This window comes from Passer domesticus, chromosome 6 (genome assembly GCF_036417665.1).
Source record: "Passer domesticus isolate bPasDom1 chromosome 6, bPasDom1.hap1, whole genome shotgun sequence".
In the NCBI taxonomy this organism is placed as follows: Eukaryota; Metazoa; Chordata; class Aves; order Passeriformes; family Passeridae; genus Passer; species Passer domesticus.
Window position 1 is genome coordinate 16,727,058 of NC_087479.1, and position 20,261 is coordinate 16,747,318.

At 36.9% G+C, this 20,261-nt stretch overlaps 1 protein-coding gene across 7 annotated transcripts in view; it reads left to right on the forward strand.

The window, feature by feature from the left end:
* The window catches only part of RPS6KA5 (ribosomal protein S6 kinase A5), a 67,492-nt gene that overhangs the window by 36,091 nt on the left and 11,140 nt on the right, over positions 1 to 20,261 (forward strand). For all 7 annotated transcript variants that reach the window (XM_064423572.1, XM_064423577.1, XM_064423579.1 and 4 more), the window contains 7 exons: positions 443 to 526; positions 4,394 to 4,497; positions 11,766 to 11,916; positions 13,110 to 13,271; positions 14,466 to 14,591; positions 15,336 to 15,469; positions 18,531 to 18,624. In XM_064423572.1, coding sequence (XP_064279642.1) covers positions 443 to 526; positions 4,394 to 4,497; positions 11,766 to 11,916; positions 13,110 to 13,271; positions 14,466 to 14,591; positions 15,336 to 15,469; positions 18,531 to 18,624 — 855 coding nt within the window. The remainder of the gene's footprint in view (positions 1 to 442; positions 527 to 4,393; positions 4,498 to 11,765; positions 11,917 to 13,109; positions 13,272 to 14,465; positions 14,592 to 15,335; positions 15,470 to 18,530; positions 18,625 to 20,261) is intronic.

Genomic DNA, 20,261 nt, shown 5'->3' on the forward strand with positions numbered 1-20,261 from the left:
CTCAAAGGATCTTGTATCCAATTTAGTAAAATTGTACATCTTACAAGTAATTCCCTTTTTAATGAAAAGTTTCATTTGTTATCTGGAGTATTGGTATTGCAGCCTTCAAAATGTATATCTGTGTTAGTTGGGGAATCTTGCGAAGTTCTGAAATATATAGATCATTTAGACTTATGGGAGAGTTTTTCTAAATATTAGTAGATTAATTTTTTTGTGCTTATCTTAGACTGCAACACAAACTTATGACGTTTTATTTTTTCGTAGAAGACTAAATATTCTGTAGCATTATGTGATACGTCACTACATATGATGGAATATTATTTAGCTAGCAGTTCTGAGCTATTTGGAGAAGAATTGCTGCCAGCATCTCGGAACTGTTAGCCATATCTATCCCATATTATTTGTATAATATAATTGTTTGATGTAATTCTTTTTTTCCTAGAATGAGAGAGCATATTCCTTCTGTGGAACAATAGAATATATGGCTCCAGATATTGTAAGAGGGGGAGACACAGGACATGATAAGGTATGTTCTAAGTTTATTACTGAAAATAAACTAATTCTTCAGTCAACATATTGCTCATCTTGAGGGGTTTTTGTAAAATATGACATGTTATCTTATTTAAGTATGTGTTATTTAAGGTTGTCCTAAGATAGATTGTTTCCTGTGTGTTCAGTTGTATGTTGATGTTTTTTCCTCTTCTGATCTGAAGTAAAAGGCATATTTGTAAAGGTATTGAGGCTTATTTGTGTTCTGTTCAAAATTTGTTCTACATACGCTGTGGGACAACAAACTTAGTTAACACTTATTTGCCTTTGCATAAAAAACTAGCTCAGAGTAGAAAATGGTTTGTGGCTAATTCTGATATATATTTTAAACTGGACATCCTAGAAATCTGTTATCTTTATTGAGCTATGGGATAGGTCCTTAATGTTATAAGCGTTCTCATATTGTAAAATTGTTTGACTTGTGACTCAAGTTTTATTGCACAATGAAGTGTTAGTAAGTGATAGAAAAGATCAAGACAACAATAATGAACAGACGATTTTTGAAATAAGCAAGAAACCCTACTCTCCAAAATAATTCTGCAATGCTCCTAGATAACTTATTCTGATTGTTCATTATAATTGGCAGTTTTGGAGACTTTGATCTGTGTGATTTTTTTGCTGTAGACTGAGTTGAGTTGTCTTTGTTGTGGATCATGTTAGTTGATTGTGGTTCCTTTTATGGCAGCCTGTGTAAGAATTGGAAGAGTCTGACTTTTGCCTGAGAAAGTTCTTTCTTTTCCTTCTCTGTGCATTCTATGTCTCTTTTGGTCTGAGTTTACCTTCAGTTAGGGAGCACTGTAGTGGGCATAGCTGGGATATGGCAGTTTGAAGTAGAGCAGAATGACCTCCCTGATTATTCTACTACACATAAAATAGAGTGTGCTTTTTCTTTTCACTTACTCATTGTCTCACACCTACCTTGAATTCCACTATAACCTCTTCGTCTTTTTCTACTGTACTGCTTGCCTGGTTGCTATTAAAAATGGAATTAAAAAAAACTACAAATTGAAGCTCTTTCCTGCACTCTCTTAGTTTAGTCATGCCACCTCCAGAGCATCTCTCCAATCTCTCAGTCACCTTGAATTATGATTCTGGCTTCTCAGAGCTTAAAAATTCAGCCTTACCACTGACTTAAAGAGGAATCTCTGTGCTCTTTGGTTCTGTCTGATACTTTCATCAGATGTCATGCAGAGTCATACAGTATTCTATAAGGAGTAAATTATCAGTTTGATAGGGACTGTTAGTTGATCAATGGGGAGATTTTGCATTTATGTATGTTATGTTAGTTGTTTACATCACATGCTCACTACCTTACCATTGACAATGTCATGTATGGTAATTTTAGAAGATTTTTAGTGTATTTCATAGGTAGTGCATATCTAACAACTCAAAGACCTTACAAAAAGAGAAAATGTGATTGCTTTAGTATGCTGTGGTCTCATTAATCAATATTCATCATCTATAATCTCTTCTAGATGATTGCAGTGTTTGTTGTAAGGACTTGCTCTAGTATTTCAGTATTTATTTTTTTAAAGTTGGATTTCTGGTTCTGCAGATCCTCCTTTTCTTTTGGAAAAACACATGCCAAGAAGAAATTCTTTGGTATTTTCTCTGAGAATTATTTATTTGCAAAAATAATTAATAACAGTACAGAGACTTCCTCAGGTAGTTCTTCTAGCTACTCTTGGATGAATATATGAGACATCAGATTCTGTGTATTTTGAAGCAAATCCAAGTAAAATATGTGGACAGATTGTTGGGATTTCACTAGTTGTCTTCCTGTATTGTATTAATATTGCCAGCATAAGTAAAGCAGAAGTTTCATTGATTTTCAGATTTCATGGCTGTAAACCTGAGAAGTTCAAACACCTGTAATTAGTTTTGTTGAAAGGACTAAACTGCTTCCTTTGTTATTCATAGTAGCATACTTCCTTTAGAAAGAAAAAAGTGTTTTGGAAGTTATGAGGTATGAGAGGTATGAATAATATGATTAGTATAAGGGAAGCCAAGTATCCATGTGTTACCACAGTCCATCTCTCTAAGGCCCCTGAGGTGCAGCCGTGGCACTGGGTGGCCATAACTGAGCAGTGCCTGTACCGTGTGGAGCTGTCCATGCAAAACAGATAGCAGGCAGAGTAACAGGAACCAAAATGCAGTAAACACTCAAAGTGGGCATAACAAGGCTTGTGCTAGATCCTTACTAAAGTTCTTTAACAAGCAAAACCACTGTTTTACCCATGATCCATTGTAGCAGTAGGATGTTGGAGACTTGGTTTTCCTGAAAGCTTTGCCTGTGTGAAACAGCAAACAGGTGAAACATGAACAGGCTGAATTTGTGTTCAAGGTTGGAAATGTCTTATATCTAATAACAAGAGGGAACTGTGTTTTTAAGCAGAGTCCTTGAAAATCTGTCAGGTTTGGAATATCAGACAGAAGCAGATACTACGTAAGTGAAAAATTTCAGGAACTTAGACAACTAGTGATCCAAATATTTAAACATTAAAAAGTTGTTGTTGTTGGTATTGGTGTTATTAACAAAAACTGAAAACTGAAGGATGGGATGCCATCCAGAGGGACCTGGATAAGTTCAAGAACTGGGCATGCAAATCTCATGAGTTTTAACAAGACTAAGTGCAAGGTGCTGCACCTGGGTCAGGGCAACCCCCAGTGTCAGCACAGGGTGGGCATGAAGGGGTCAGAGCAGCTCTGCTGAGAAGGACTTTGGGGTGCTGGTGGATGAGAGGCTGGACATGATCCAGCCATGGGCATTCCCAGCCCAGAGCCAAGTGTGTCCTGGCTGCATCCAGAGCAGCAGGGTGAGGGAGGGGATTCTGCCCCTCCATTCTGCTCAGCTGAGACCCCACCTGGAGTGCTGCATCCAGCTTTGGGGTCCCAGCACAGGAAGGACAGGGACCTGTTGGAACGAGTCTGAAGGAGGGGGCACCAAGGTGATTAGAGGGATGGGGCACCTCTTTCGTGAGGAAAGGCTGAGAGAATGGAGTTCAGCCTGGAGGAGGCCTCATTGTGACTTTCCAGTACCTGAAGGGAGCCTACAAGAAGATGGAGACAGACTTTTCACAAGGGCATGTAGTGACAGATCAAGGGGGAACGGCTTTAAACTAAAAGACGAGAGATTTAGATTAGATGTTAGGATGAAATTCTTTACTGTGAGGCTGATGAGGTACTGGAACAGGTTGCCCAGAGAAGTTGTAAATGTTCTGTACCTGGAAATGTCCAAGGCCAGGTTGAATGGGGCTCTGAGCAACCTTATCTAGTGAAAGGTGTCCTTGTCCTCCATGGCAGGGGCTTGGAACAAGATCGTATTTTAGGTCCTTTCCAATCCAAACTGTTCTATGATTTCATAGCATTTTCAGGTGCCTGGATTAACTGCAGGCTGTGATCTTAAATTCTGCTTTTTGAACATTCCTTAATTTTGTTCTCAAACTAAAAAAACTTCAAGTTCCACTGCTTCTTAGCAAGCCTTAGGTTCCTCTGTTATTTTGAGTGTGTATTAGAATTCATATCACACCACAATGGTAAAAATCAAAATTAATTCTGCTGGGGGAAAAAAAAAGGAAATTTAGTAGTTAGTAGAAAGAGTTCAGCTTTAGAAATTAGTTGAAGAAGCTAAATGGAGCGATTTCAGTACAAAATTAATTTATCACAGAAAATACCTTCAGTCAGTACCACAGTTGTTTATGGTTTCTTGTATCCCATTTTGCCTTTGTATACAGGTAGGTTCTTCCTGTGCTAGTGGCTTTCTATGTGGATTGTTCTGTTTCTTCTTTTGTTAACAGTTTTACTTCAGTGTATCATAACATACATAATTACTGTTGTTCTGTAGGCTGTTGATTGGTGGAGTGTTGGTGTTCTTATGTATGAATTACTAACTGGAGCATCACCATTTACAGTCGACGGAGAGAAGAATTCCCAAGCAGAGATTTCTAGGTAAGATTCAAAGCAGTGAAGTGTGTGTGCTTGCTAACAGTTGATCCTTATGCCATAATACGTTTTGTGAGAGTTTGTTAATTTAAAATTTAGGAAGAAAGTGCTGCCATGGTAACATTTTATGTGCTCCAGTTCTGTTCAATAGAATGACATTGGAAAGTAGATAGCTTTTATTAGCTAGTAGAACTGACTTCACAAAAGGCCTGTTTTGTTTAAACTACAGTGGAGCCACAGCCTTGTAGATAGTAAGCCCTGTTGCATGTTTACTGTTGAAAAGGAACTCAAATGAAATACCAAAGTATACGTAAATAGAATTATCACATTCCAAATCTTAATACATTAGAGATATCTTTAGCTAGAGATACTTTTTTATCAGCTCTTGCTAGGTTGTTCTGTCAGACTGCAGATTTAAAGTGCCAAAATGTACCCTACTCCCACCTTTTTCTTACAAATAATGTTTATTTTATTAGTGTATAGCATGAAACAAAGATCTTGTCTAGTCCATTTGCATATCTGAGAAGAAATGAATATGATACTTACAGAAATGAAATAAACTATACCATTCTTATCTTTTGCATATAAACGTTTTGTTACATTCAGTAATCTCCACACTTCAAAGGTTTGTTTTCAGTACCTGTGTAAAAGCACTGGCGCATTTTTAAAAGACAAAGCAATAAGTTTCTCCAAAACACATTACTGAAATCTCCTGCAAAACAAAAATTTCCTTTTACTGGATTTCTTTTGGAGCAGGAAGTTGAGGTCTTAAATTGCTCAAATTACTAACTGATGTCAAAATGAGCTTGTAAATCCAGTCCCCAAACTAAGACTAGTCTTGCTTCTGTTGGAAGGTATTGTCTTGGTTCTGACCCTCACCTGAAATCACTTGATATTTAAGGTTGTAATGGATGGTAGAATATATGTCCATTGTTTAGAGAATTTATTTTACTTGGGTTGTAAGTTCAGGCAATTTCTTGGGAGATTAAAGCCTGTTTATTGGTTTTTACTTCTCTACCACAGCAAACAGGAAACTTGGACAGTCAGTAGAAAACATACAGGAGAGAGAGGAGTCTATTAACAAAAGAAAATTCAGGACTTCACCTGCTTGGCTATTATATTGCAGTTAAAACTTCAGTTATTTCTTTCTGCCCTATTTAAGGTTAGAGGTTTGGTTGACTGGTTGCTTATGCCATGGCTAAATTTGGAAATTTTGATTCCCAAGATTTACTAGATGGGATTCTAGAAGGACTAACAATTTTTTTTTTTTAGAGAGAACCTTGAACTGAACTTTACAGATCTTGTTTCCCAAAAAATGGGAGACTTTTTAGTTGTGTATTCTACAGGAATTGACTTTCTTTTGGTAGGCCCTATGGTGCTTTTTAAGATAATAATATTTCTGATAATTTGAATAACAAGGTTAACATCTGTGCTCTGACAGCTAATAACTTTCTTTAGTTGTGGCAAGTTTACTGTGTTGCTGTTCAGTCTGTTTATTTTGTGGTGGATGTTTATGCTAAGCATTTTATAGACAGCAGTCCTATGGTATTTCAGTTTTTATTTTGATAAATTTAGAAGTTAAATTCTTACTGTTTCCTATATTGAAGATGTTCCCCAGTCTTCCTGTTTCCTGAAAAAGCCTTTTCTTAACTTAGCTTCTGTTGTTCTTTCTTACATATGGACAGTTTATTCTTGTTGATGTTTCGAGAAGATCTTGGTTAACGGAAGGAATAATTTACCATCTGAACAAAAAAATACTTCTTCCTTTTTCTTGGGTTCCTCTTGTAGATGCCAGTGCTGGGCTGATAGATCTAATTCCTTTTCTTCTTGTGTTACTTTCAGCTGATGACTCTCTGATTTGTAGTTCTTCCTTCCAGCTATATAGCTGAAATCTTCTTACTCCCACTTATATGATTGCATTTCAGACTAGATTTCATCTCTCTTGTGTTACTCCTATACTCATAAGACCCAGTGGTTTCTAAATCCTTTCCACTGATAGCAATTTCTTTGTTGGATCATTTCAGTGTTATGTGTCTGCAGATTATGTCATGAATGTTAGGATCCTTTTAGGAACATAGGAGGTCATTGCTGCTGCCCTGGCTGCTGCCTGCATTGAGTCGTGTGGAGCCTTCTGGGGAATGGTGACTGCTGCCTGCCTTTGGGAGAACAGGAGCTCTCCCTGAGGGTAGCATGGACCAGGCAAACAGAAACCAAATAGTGACAGTTGCCCCCATAGTGAAATTACTGGCACAGAGATATGAGTTGGTACAAACTTCTTTCTTGATAGCAAGGTTGTTCTCACCAGAAATTACATGGGTTAACTTAATGTGCTTAATTGCCAATTAATATGCCAATTGCAGCAGACTTAGAGAATGCAGTTTTTTTACTTGCTCACAAGCTGTTGAAGGCATGGTTTTATTTTTCTGAGTTTAGGAGGAAAAAAGTAGTCTTTTAAATGGATCCAGGTCCTTCTTTTATTTTACCTAGGTAGGAAGTAATCTTAGATATTTTTAGATAATTTTACTCCCTTGTGTGGCACAATGGTTGTCTGGTGTTAAATTTGAGAATGAAACTTTGTTCTAAAATATCTCTCCAAGGGAGAGTTCTATTCTTGTGTTGCAAACTGTGTAGTTTCTAATTATTTTTCTCTTTCTGATGCGAAATTATGTTGTTCTTCTGTCATAATCTTTTTGGCAACACTGTAGATTTCTTTCATAGAAAATGCAAGTTAAATAAGTCCAAATGTTGCCTTTTATCACTGTCTCTGAAAGCTCATTCACATGCTTTGTGTATGGGTTATTAAACTAAATTAAATAAAAAAAGTCACATAACTCCTCCAATACCTCTCCTTTTCTAGTGCGCCCTGTCCCCTTTCTTTTCCCTTGTTTCCAGATTTTCCTTTCATCTTTGAGAATTCTGATCTTTTATTGCTGCAGAACCAGGGATAAGAGCCATCCTGCAAAAGCATAGGCAAGGCTGGGACTGACTACACAGCCAGTATTTTCACTTGGACCATGAGTAGTTTGTAGCGCTGAATTGAAAGACTGACGGACAAATCCATTTTAGGGGGCTGGCTTTTGAGGGCCCTGTCATGTATAGGATATAAAATGAGCAGGAGGGTTTTAGAGTACTAGTTTGTAACTGTGCAGCAGTTTTAAAAAATCTTACCAGCTTTAGGGTTATGACTAGGTAGATTTTTTTAAAAAAATGCATATATACATCTATAAAATAATCTATAGAAGCATATGATGCCATATTAGCATAATAACTCCAATAGCAGCCAGTGGTCTTTATTTGACATATTTGCTTAGACTTTATTTAAACTTCTTGGAGGACAGCTGAAATCTGACAATCTGTTAGATGCTGTGGAGATACTTCATCTATGATCCTGCAAGAAACCTTTTCTTCATAGAGCTGTTGGGAAGATGCATAACAGCTGTGTACTGGGATGCCCTTCTTTATTGATTTCCTTCTTAAATCAATGACTTACTCTAGTGATTGCTAGATCTTTTAAAGGATGGAACAGTCATTAAATCCAACTTCTAATTTGCATGATTTCTAATAGGTATTTTATCCTAGAGCTTTTAGCTGCCTATCTATAATGTACAGCATTTTTATGTTTAGATGCATGTCAGAGTGCATGAGTGAGTCTATAGATCCGTTCAACCATTCAGTAAAGCAGATGGTTTAAGGAAAGTTTTAGGTATTGTAGCACAGTTTCTGACTTGTGTAGAACCAGGGGTGTGCATATGTACATGACTGCTCCAAGATGGAGCAAAAGAATAAGAGTTCAGCTCAGAACAAGGGTCATTCTCAAGTATGAGGGTAAAAACTCTGCTTTGGAAGTCTTCTACATTTGCCCTTTAACAGGGTTACAGCTTGGGGTTGTTTTCTCTAATTCCCTGTACATCCAGATGTACATGTATCTTTTTGATGGTGCTTATAACACAATGTGTCAGTTTAGAGACAAGTTTAGGAGAAAACACTTTGGAATGAGTAGTGATTGAGAAAAGGAAAGGGTTGTTAATGCTAAAGGCCATAGCTTCTTTACAGAAGCACACACATCCCAAAAAGGATTTTGATACATGCAGCTTCCTTCCTCTGAACACTGAATGGGCTACTGTTAGAGCCTTGAGTAACCTTCAGTACAGCACTTCAGTAATGCTGAACTAGTGAAAACAGACTCTCTTCACTTGATAAAGCTGCTTCACAAATTTCTGCTCTCTCACATGTTGATCCAGTCTGGTCTTTCTTTTCTGACAGCTTGATTTCCATCCTAATTAATGTGATTGCAGCTTCACATACTTCAATTCCATGATAATTTTATGTGGTTCCTGGAACTTCTAAAGAAGGTAGCTTTGGTCTTCATTACCTCTGTAATATGGTTCTGTGAACCATTCCAGAGCATCATCAGTGTTTTCCAGTATCAGTCAACCTCAGAAGTATTTTTGAGTTAAAGCCACTGGCAACTTATGTGAATCTCCGTGTAATGAGGCATGGCAAAATGCTGCCATTTCTGCAGTGGGTTCTAGGATGGTCAAGAGATGGGAGATATTTCTCAATGTAAATCTTACTGTACATCTGCTGGAAATACAGTACAGAGCAGAGGGTTTAGGAGGTTCCTAGAGTGTGTGGAAGAGAACTTGCTCTAGAATTTCCCTTTTGATTACTAAGGACATCCCAGAGTTTCAATCTCATTGCTTTAGAAATCACTTTGAAAAAATACTGGTTGGAGGGGTTTTCCTCTCTTCTGAGAGCCCAAAGAGAACTTGTTGTTTTCCAGAATCTTTGTTACATACCTTTCTGCTTCTTTTTATCAGAGAGGTTGATAAAGAGGCTTCTTCAGACTTACCTAACTGCAGTGATTGTCAAGCTATGCAAACATTGTAGATTTCATTGTCCCTCCTGTAAATAAAGTAATTTTTCTATGAAGGTGTCCTGTCTTCTGTCTTTACGAGAAGGAAGGTTTTCTTACTTCCTTACCTGCTTCCCCTTTCTGAAACTGGGTCATTTCAGAAGAGACTGAATCTATACTTCACCACTCCTGCAATGTAAGAATACTCTTGTTTAGCGGTGTTTAAATTTGGTATTAACATACTTAATTAAAAAATCACTTGATAATATTGTGCTTTCTTCTCCTGTTCTATAATGTGAAATGTGTCCAGAAGTTGAAGAGAATTCTTATGGTTACTGTTACTTCTGCTAGCAGAAAGGCTATGATTTAGACCCTTACTGGCACATATATATCATTAAGAAAAATAATCCTGGACCTCTACACCATCTTAAAACTCAGACTGTGTTTTCCTAACTCCTTTCAGCATTATGTTAACCAAGAGGTTAGCTTGCTTTGTCTTTTTGTTTGCTTGATATTTTGGATACTATGTCTGTAGAAGCTACCCCTGGGATGTGCACATTTTGAACTTGGTTTTGTTCTTCCACACTGCCAGAACAGGATTATTTAGGAAGCAATCTGTTTGCGTCTATTTTTGGACTAATCCAAGAAGCTAGAGATTTCAAGATAAAAATTTTCTCATGGGATAACTGACTCTAAAGATGTGTCATGCAGTAACTCTGAACAAAATTTAGGAATGTCCTGCAGCGATCAACTTAAGCTCTGGCAGAAACATCTAATAGTTGAGATCTTAGTGTTGCCACAAATCCATGTCATTTCAGCCTCAGTCTCTCATGGCTTCAAATCTTTCAGTTTGTGTTTAGTGGAGACACTGTAAGCCCTACTGTGAAGTCACCACAGTGAGAGTGTGCATCAGGCTATGTAGACACTTAAGCTGCACATGAGCCAGCAGTGTGGCCTTGTGGCAAAGGCAGCAAATGGTACTCTGGGCTGCATTACACAAATTATCAGCAGGTTAGGGATATGATCCTTGCTCTTTACTCAGCACTGCTGAGGCCACATCTGGCATACTGGTTCTACTTCTGGTCTCTCCAGTGCCAGAAAGTGATATATTGGACATACTAGAGAGAGTCCAGCAAAGGGCTGATGACAACATGAGGAAAGGCTGAAAAGGCTGTCACTCTTCCACCTGGAGAAGGAAAGGCTTAGGGACACCTCATCAATGTGCATAAATGCCTGAAGAGAGTGTGCAAAGAAGAAGGAACCAGGTTCTTTCAGTGGACCAGAGATAGGGGCCACAAATTGGAACACAGGAGGTTCCCTCCAAGCACTAGGAAACATCTTTTTACTGCAAGCGTGACTGAGTACTGGCACAGGCTTCCCAAAGGAGGTGGTGAAGTCTCTCTCCTTGGGGGTATTCAAGGGTTTTTGGGACATGGTGGTAAACAACTGGCTCTAGGCAACTGTTTGAGCAGGGGGAGTTGAACTAGATGACCTCCAGAGATCCATTCCAACCTCAACTCTTCTGTGATTCTGTATGCTGAAATTATGTCTCTGTTTTAAACCTGTTTATATGTCTTTGGATGTGTTAGTTTCCTTTAGAGTCCTTAGTTTGAGTATTTAGATTTGGAGTAAATGAAGGAAAACTTGCCTACCTGTTTATATAGAACTGTGGGAACTGCAGATATAAAAGATAAGTATTGAAATGTGATTCTACTTAGGCTTCCAAGGTTTTGACTCCACTGGTACAACATGATGGTTTCTAGTTCTTATATTGAAAAAGTGGTGAGGTCTCTGTTTACTTTCTCTTTACTGTTTTAAGAGAAACACTGCCCATCTCTCTTGAGTCATCTTTTCCGTAAGCTGGATAGTCCTAGCCTTTTTATAAAACTTTATATCAAACTTACTCTATGTCTGATTAGTCTTATTACTGTTCTCTGAACCTTTCCCAGTTATAGTGCCTTCATTTGAGACAAGGGCATGAGAACTGAACACAGCACGGAGGGTGAAGACATTCCTCCAATGGCCCAAATATGTTTTTTTTTTCTTTATTTTCTAATACATATTAATGCTGGAATTATTTTTGGTTTGACTGCTATTAGTCATCAAGTTGATTTCTTTGTGGAGCTATCTGTTTCAACTATGAGATTTCTTTTAAAGAGTAAACTCAGTATGTGAAATGAGGATTGTTCTCCTTTTGTGGATTGAGGTATATAATTTATCTCTTCAGATGTTCTGTTTCATGTCTGCAATTCCTTAAACCTTCCTTTATTTAAAAAAGGTTGGTTTCATATTTGTCATCCTCCTGCTTTTGGGTACAATAGTAGTTTAAGTGAAATGTTAATGCTTCCATTAGCATGGTTAGTCTTTAAATCTCAACATTTTAAGTAACTTCCACATTGTTATTTTGTTTGTTTTAAAGGAGAATATTAAAAAGTGAGCCACCTTATCCACAAGAAATGAGTGCTCTGTCTAAGGATATAATTCAGCGTCTTTTAATGAAAGACCCCAAGAAGAGGCTAGGCTGTGGTCCCACTGATGCTGATGAAATCAAACAGCATCCCTTTTTCCAGGTAAAGCAAACAACAAAACTCACCAGATCCCACTTATTCTGCATTAGTGCCTGTGAAATCAAAGTTTAAGGAAATTGTTGTTTTCTTAATAGAACAACTTAAAGACTTATTACTTGCATGAATAATTGCATTGAAGTTAGTGAAAATATCCACGTATTTGTATGTATGGATTTTGTGTGTATTAGAAGGGCATGCTAGGTTTTAAATATCTTCAGTCTGTATCTATCAGTTACCTGAAGAAGCCAAAAAACACAATGCTTAAGTCAGAAGGTTTAATGTAAAACACTGAAATTGTGTTGTATTATCTGTTGGGTTTTTGTTTGAAAGGATTTTTTAAAGACTGCCACTAGCATTATTAGTAAAATTTGAATATTGATAAAATTCACCAAACTCGTCTATTTTCCTTGGCCTCATGAAATCTTTAGTCTTGCTTAGTAAATTTTAATTTTGTTCAGATTTCAGTGTATTAACATTTGCTTTCAAACAATGATAAAGATTGGATTTGCGTACAATAGCTCTAGTGTTCTATCCACTGTGGTTAGAATGGTGTGCTTTCTTTGAAAAAACAAATTATGTATTTATGGTGCTTCTGAAGTTAAGTAGAGTGAAACAGAGTTAAGCTTCCTTAATTCACTGTTTGTTTTGGGAGGTGCATTTTACCATCATATAACACTTTCTATTCTTTACTTAATTTCAGTTCCACTCCTTTACTGTAACAGGGCAGTTTTCTCATATCTGCTTTTTCTGTGCTTCCTCTTTCTAGTCATGCCTGCAAGTAAGAATTTGGAGCTTTATGCTCTCAGGGCTCTGAAAGCTGACATCAGTAATTAAGTAGAGAAATTGGCAATGAAAAGTTGAAGATAATATATGCATGCGCTGTGGCTTACCAAAATATAAATATTGCTTATTCTGAAATAGAGGAATAAATTCAAGGAGCATCACGTTAATTGTTTGGCACATCTCCACTGTTAAATTATGTTAAATTTCTTTTTGGATTCTGTCTACATACAAATAAGTATGATACTGCTTGGCTTTGACTAAGCAAATTATTAGAGCATAATTTGAATGTTTTTCATCTGCCTGTGGAAAATGGCAAAGGGAGTTAGGACTGTGTGTCAGGACAAGACTTGATTTCCAATATCTTTCTGTAAAATATTAATTTAATTCAATTTATTTTCCTATTTTTTGTTTAGAATATGAATTGGGAGGACTTAGCTGCCAAAAAAATACCAGCTCCATTTAAACCAGTAATCAGAGATGAATTGGATGTCAGTAATTTTGCAGAAGAGTTTACAGAAATGGATCCAACATACTCTCCTGCAGCAACCCCTCAGACTTCCGAAAGAATATTTCAGGTATTTTAACAACTCAAATTATTTTTTTTAAGAAAGTTATTTTTGAACAATTCCTAATGTATAGATAGCTTTTTTTTTTCACCTCCTGCCTATAAAGTTTTTGGAATTACATATGTATCTTCTAGTCACAGTTCCTGGGGGTTTTTGTTCAAAAATTGCAAAATGAGAAAAGTGGAAACAGTCCTACTGCAAATATGAACTTCCTTGTTTCTCCCTTCCCAGCTGAATGTCCTACTGCTTTATTGAATTTTTAGGTACCTTATGAGTCTTGTCATCTTGACTCCATCAGCCGGGGCTGCCAGCTTCAACAAGAGTAGTTTAGTTCACCCATTTCCACATAATGTGCTAGTTGAAGTAATGCTTTGGAAAGTGGGAGCTGAACCTCCCCTTTTGTAGGAGCACTCTAGTTACTTGACTGATGTTTCCAGATGAGTAACAAAGCTTTCCTTACTGTTCCTTCCATGCTATTAAAGAACAATCCCTTCTTAGACTACGCAGTCTGGATGTCAAATGGGCAGAAACAGCTCATGTGCAACCAACTTGGTACAAAAACTGCAGAGGTGAACAGCAGTTTGGATTGCTTTCTCTTCCCCCATTGTTGTGCTTTGTTGTTTTTTATTGTCTGGTTTTGAGCAGCTTAATCCTCAGGGTAGAGGAATGTAGTGTCATTTTTTGGAACCTGTTAGATTCACAGTGACTGTAGCAAGCAGGTTATGCATGTCTTAATAACATCTGATTCAGCCTGCAGTGGTAGTCACAGCTGTTAGGATACTCAAACTGGGCACATTGTTGCCCACACACATTGATATCAAGTTTATCCATTTAAAATTGTTTGATTACATCACAACATACAAACTTATTTCATGCCTTAACTTTAAGGTGTCCTGGGAAGCTGGCTAGTTTGAAGTACAAGCCTTTATCACTATTGTAAAGCAATTGTAGCTGAGCCAGATTAGCATTAATTGGAATTCTTGTAGTATTATTGTTTTGTCTCTAACTGTGGAGGATCAGATAACTAATTCCAGGAGATACCTATTCATATTGAACAGAGTAAGTTACAATTTCTCTATTATGGTACAAAAATTCTGATTTATTGAAAAATTCGTCTGAAACTTCTGTTGTTTCATAAGTATTACGGTAGTTTATGCACAACAGTATCAAGCTATTCCCTTTTCTGATGTTTTAATTTTGTAGGGATATTCTTTCGTTGCACCTTCCATTTTGTTTAAACGTAATGCAGCTACAGTAGATCCTTTCCAGTTTTATGTGGGGGATGAGCGACCTGGAACGACAAATATTGCCAGAAGTGCTATGTTGAAGGTAATAATAATATCAAGCCTTAAATTAATTTGGCTAAATTAAAACTGTGTATAACTTCCCAAGTAGCAATCATAAGCTAGGCTATGGATTACAAAATAGTCATCATTCATTTATCAATTCTCTGTAATGGCTCCTCAGATGATTCAAGCATCTGATGATCCATCACATCTTGCATGTGATACTATTAAGAAATGGTTGAAGTTTAATCTGAAAAATGAGATGATTGTCTAGTTTTCTAGAAGACTGAAGTATAGTAGCAATAATTGTAATAATGAGACTCCTGATAGTTCTCATTCAGCCAAACACTGTAGATATTTCTGAAGCTACTTTATTATATAATAATTCCATCTATGTTGTATTTACCCAAAAGAGCATATAGTTGTGTGAAGCCTTATAAGAACACATGCTATTGTGATGTCCTCAAATGAGCACGTAGTTTTGTGGATAAATGTATGTATGACCATCTTTGATCCTGTTTGTCTGAATATTTTGTATCTTCAGTTGGTGTAGTAGTAATGATTTATTTAGTGATTGTTTAATGTAATGTAAGCTTTACTCTTTGATTGCTTTGAATAATGTTTATGCATTTTATTCAGTAAAATTTAAGATTATATTTTAATAAAAAGAGAGCTCTTTTACAATTTTAAATGTAGATGAAAAATTCGTATGAAATTTTACTCTTTGTCTTTGACTGTGTATACTAAAAGTATTGTGCAAAACTAAATACAGACAGTTTCCTAACAGGACTCTCCATTTTATCATCATTATGAACTGGATCTGAAAGAGAAACCATTGGGAGAAGGAAGTTTTTCCATTTGTCGAAAGTGCTTACACAAGAAAACTAGCCAAGAGTATGCAGTAAAAATAATTAGCAAAAGGTATAAATATTCTATAAGACAATAAAAATATTTTCTTTGCTTACTGTCACCCATGGAGTAGAATAATGTTCACTACATTTTTGGAAATGGAAAAATAGCTTTAAAATTATTTCTTGTTCTATGAGTCTACAGAAACTTATTGTAACCTTATGACCATTAAAAGATTCTGAGAGTCTTTTGAAATAAAATGTTCTAGTTGGGACACAAGGAGAAAATGAAAGAGTATTTTATTGGTTCCTAGTTGTATTTTACCATTATTTCTCCTAATTTTTTCCCTAACAAACTAAAGGTATAAGGTTCTTTCATCTTGATCCTTTGGTGAACTGAATGTAGGCTTAAGCTAGCTCCCTTTCTTAAGCAGCCCTATTGATTGCCTAGGATACTGCTTTTAGGAATGGTCTGCAGTGTGGATTGCCTCAGATCTAAGTGTATGTGTGTGTATAAAATGGAATTGGACTATGGAATTGTAAGTTGTATCTTATTTCCTGGATGTTCTGAAAAGAACACCACAGTGGAAGCAGCTGTCTTGCTTTCTACATGGGTACCATCTGGTTCTCTTCCAGAATGGATTTCTCTGTGAGTTTCTGCTCAGAGAAGAGTAAAGATAAGGGATTCTTTGAGTAGCAGATGGATTTTTGCCTTCATTTTGCAGAGTTCATTAGTAAGTACATCCCTAGTGTGTTGCAGAATGCTGGCAGGAGAGTAGAGATGTTCTGCTGTCAGAATGATAGTTCAGTTATCTCTTGCCCAAGACATTTGGCTGTACCTCTGTTTTTCCAGACTCTAGAAGAAGCTGTCTGCCAGACCTAAGTGTCTGTCATTTCATCATATGCTTTTTGAATAGGACAGGCTCAAGAACAAGAAGCTGAAGTGTAGGTGTCTGAGTTAGTTTTCTGAGGTCTGCTAAATTAATGGAAGCCTGCCTAAAACTGTCTTGCACTAGAAGTGGGATTCAGTAACTTAAACATAGACATCTATGTAGGGCCATTTTAGCATCTGTTGGTCTTCTCTGTCCTCTGGTTCCCATCAGTCTTGTGACTACTACCTTTTTGTAGATGTCTTCATGGCTGATGTCATCTTCCAGGCTCTTCTTCCTATGCTTAGGCCACTGAATCCTACTCTAGGTATGTATGTTACAGTGAGCTAGTTTACCCTTCATGGGAATTTCACTCATTATAATGAGACCTTAAGTGGTGTGTGATAGACACCTACATGGGGTGTTTTAATGTAGAGATCTCTTTCATTTCTTTTCAAAAACCCAGAAGTTTTTTCTGTGGTACCAGCAGAGCTGTAGGTTAGTGCTCCCACCTCATCTTAACATAATGTGCATTTTGTTTCTGGGTAAGTGAGCAGACTTTTCCCCTAGAACTTAACTTCTAGAAATTGTCCCTGAATTATATTACTCACGGGTTCTTTTGCTCTTTCTCCTTCATCTTGGTAGCTCAGGCTAAATAAAAGTAAGAGGTGATCTGTGTACAGAGATTTTTGAAATTTTTTTTTAGGATTGCAGAGTGTGAGCAGACTCAGCATGTTTGTACAGTATTTAGAGTTAGCAGTAAACCCACACTCTGAACAGTTGGCCAAAACCCAATTTGAATTAGAATCTGTAAGTAATATTTCTCTGAGGATCACACCACTAAATCTTGCTAAAAGGAAAAGTATAATAAGTTTCTAGCAACTTCTTTGCCTCAAAGTCAGTCTTTCACTATTACCAGGCAAATGTGCCCCAAAACGAAATCTTACATCTAGGGAAACCTTTTTGTGATACTTGAGGTGAAAGCTCAGATGAACAGTTCCTCTGTGGTATTGCTTTTCTAATAGTGGTGGACCTGTCCTCAGCCAACATTTTTGGGTTTCTCTGTATGTCAGATAACTGCTGAAACAATATAAACCTGCTTGAGTTACTGTTTTAGAACATCCCATTTGTTTCTCCCAAGGCTGCTTAAAATCTGAGATGGTAACTATTTACAGATGGGAAGTATTCAGAAATGCCCACATACAAATTTCAAAGATTTGTGCTCATGATACGGAATGTTTTTCATCTGTTTCCAAGGTCTGCTTCCTTCTGATAGTAGTTTAGGGGGAAAGACTCTGTGAGTCAGGTTTTTTAATTCCTTAAGGACCAGAAGTCACTTTTAGTTAAAAAATTGCAACAGCAGAGATGCATGTGGAACAGCTTAGTTTACTTGTTGATTTTATGAAGCCTACAGAAAGACAGAATTCTCTTGCACAGAATTCTCATTGTGGTTCTCATCCTAATTAGGAAAAAAAAAAGCAACCAAAAATTAAGAAAATGTGTGGTGAGAGATTGTATCTGTTGCCTGTAAAGCCATTCTCTAAATCAGTACAGGGTTAGTCTTTCTCAGAGAGAGTTTTGGCAGAAATTTTCAGGCATTATTTGCCAAAAGTAAATCAGTATATCTAACTAGTGGAAAAAAATGTTCTGCTCTGTCACCATTCATGTAGTTTTTATCACAGTCACGGCTGTAGATTTCAGTACTTGAAAGGGAATTTATCAATGATTTTTTTTTCTCTGGAAATAGTCTCTTATCTCTTCCATTTCAGATTTTTACAATGCTCTGTTTAGGGATTCATTTGTATAACACATTTCATATATAGGTGATGTTACTCTTTTTCTAGTAGAGTTCATAGTTTCCATATCATTTTGGACATATTTGCCCCCATTAAGAATGGAAAAAGATTGGGCCAAGATAGAGGTGAACTAACAAATATTGGTGGTTACAGAAGTGAAGTCAAATTGCTCTGGACTAAGGCCATGGTTTGTTTTAGGTTGAAACTATTCTGTATCACATCAGCTTTTGCTGTAGGAAGTTGCAGTTGCATTAAAAACATTGTTTGAATTGTATGTGGATTTTTTTAGTGGACTAAATTGCAGGGTTATGAGGAGAGTTTTTCTCCACTTAATTTTAATATGCATTTAATTGTGTTCAAGTGGTTGTAATAGTAAAAAAATATGGATTGCAAACAGTTAAAAAATAACACTTGGAATGTGCAATTTGCTCTGTAAAATTGGTACAAAATGACTGCTCAATTTTTCCAGAATGGAAGCCAACACCCAGAGAGAAATAACAGCTCTGAGACTCTGCGAAGGACATCCGAATGTAGTGAAGTTACATGAAGTTTTTCATGACCAGGTATTGTGAAGAAACTGTAATCAGCACCTACCAAACATATTGCCATGTGTTTTCCCAAAAACTTTTTGGAATTAAGCATTCTGTAACTGTGTGGGCAATTTTTTCCCTAGGGCTTTTGTCTAGTCAGTATAGAAAATGAAGCAGAAATTGTGCATTCTGACAATCTTGCAGTTACTCTAGCAAATCAAAACAGTATGTGAAAAAATTTGAGGCTTGAATTCTGTTCATTGTTCTGTTTTGTCTTTGTTTACCATCATACAATGTGTGTTCATGGCCCAGTTTCAGTATCTGATACTGAATTGTGTTATCACCTTTCCCCCAGAATCATTATAAATCTTAAAACAGTATTTGTGAATTAATTTAGAAATGTTGCATATGAAGATTATATATCTAATATCTTTTCCTACACATTAGTAACTTAATGGAGATAACCAAATCGCTTGCCAGATTACCAAATGTGAAAGTGGAGCGTCTGATTGAAAATCTGTTAAGATCAGTTTATTTAGATACCTTAACTATCTTTTTCCTTTAATGTAATACAGACTCCACAACATTGAATAAACAATAATTTGATCTGAATTGGAATTTGTCCGTGGTTTGAGCTAGGCCTTTGGACCAGTGTCCTGTACAGCTGCCTTCCAACCTAGATTACTGTGTTGTTCTGTGTTGGTCTAGATTTTGTAATGGAACAATGCACATATCCCAGTCTGCCCCCTCATGCTGTACTGGGAGCAGCAGAGAGCTCATGTACAGTAAATTTCGTGGAGAGGATACAGTGTCTGTACTGTCATTTTTAATGACAAGGAAACCCTTTTGTTACATATATTTGCAGTATGAGTGCACACGTGTAAAACAGGACATTTCTTTCACTTTCCTTTGAGTAAAATGAATATGCTAAATCTAAAAAAATGGTTCTCCAGACTGCAGTGCCACTGAATAAGCTGCTCTCAACCAATCAACCCACTGTATTTTTAGCTACTTCTGGTAGCTCCCAGGTGTTACTTCTCCGTTTACGTGCACACAATATTCTGAAGACCAAAACTGATGGGAATTTCCTAGTTTTGAACTTTCTGCAGTTTGTCTTAATAAAAAGAAGTTCTAGTTTTTAACTTGCTCTGATATCAGTCTGTTCAAATTCCACATTAGTATTCCAGTCTCTTGGTGAGCCAGAAGTTTTCCAGGGAAAAAAGCCTTTTTATCCTTTTTAACTTCCCTGTCAGATATTTCCAAGGCATAAAGAAAATTTGCAGGAGAAGATATCACTCAAGCACTACTAGACACCTTGGTTGTTCTAAGAAGTGTTACTGTTTTCTGTCCACATAGTTCTGCTTCTGTTCTTTGGTATATAAAGTGTGCACCTTCTGTTGCTATTGCTTTGAGTTCCATTTTTTGGCCGCTTCCCAGAACTTTTTTGCTCTGCTTGGAAATACTACTTTTGTTACTGTCATTGAGGGGAGGGAAGGGCTGGAAGCCATGGCATGCCTACGTCCATTCCTTTTGAGAATGCTGACTTTACTTCCTCGTTCTGAGAAGTCTACTGTTTGTTTAATGGCAAGACATTTGAATTGCAGTTGACTGTGTGCCAATATTGTCTAAGCCCCTGCTTATTTATTGCCTTGAAGAGAGTAACCCTCTAA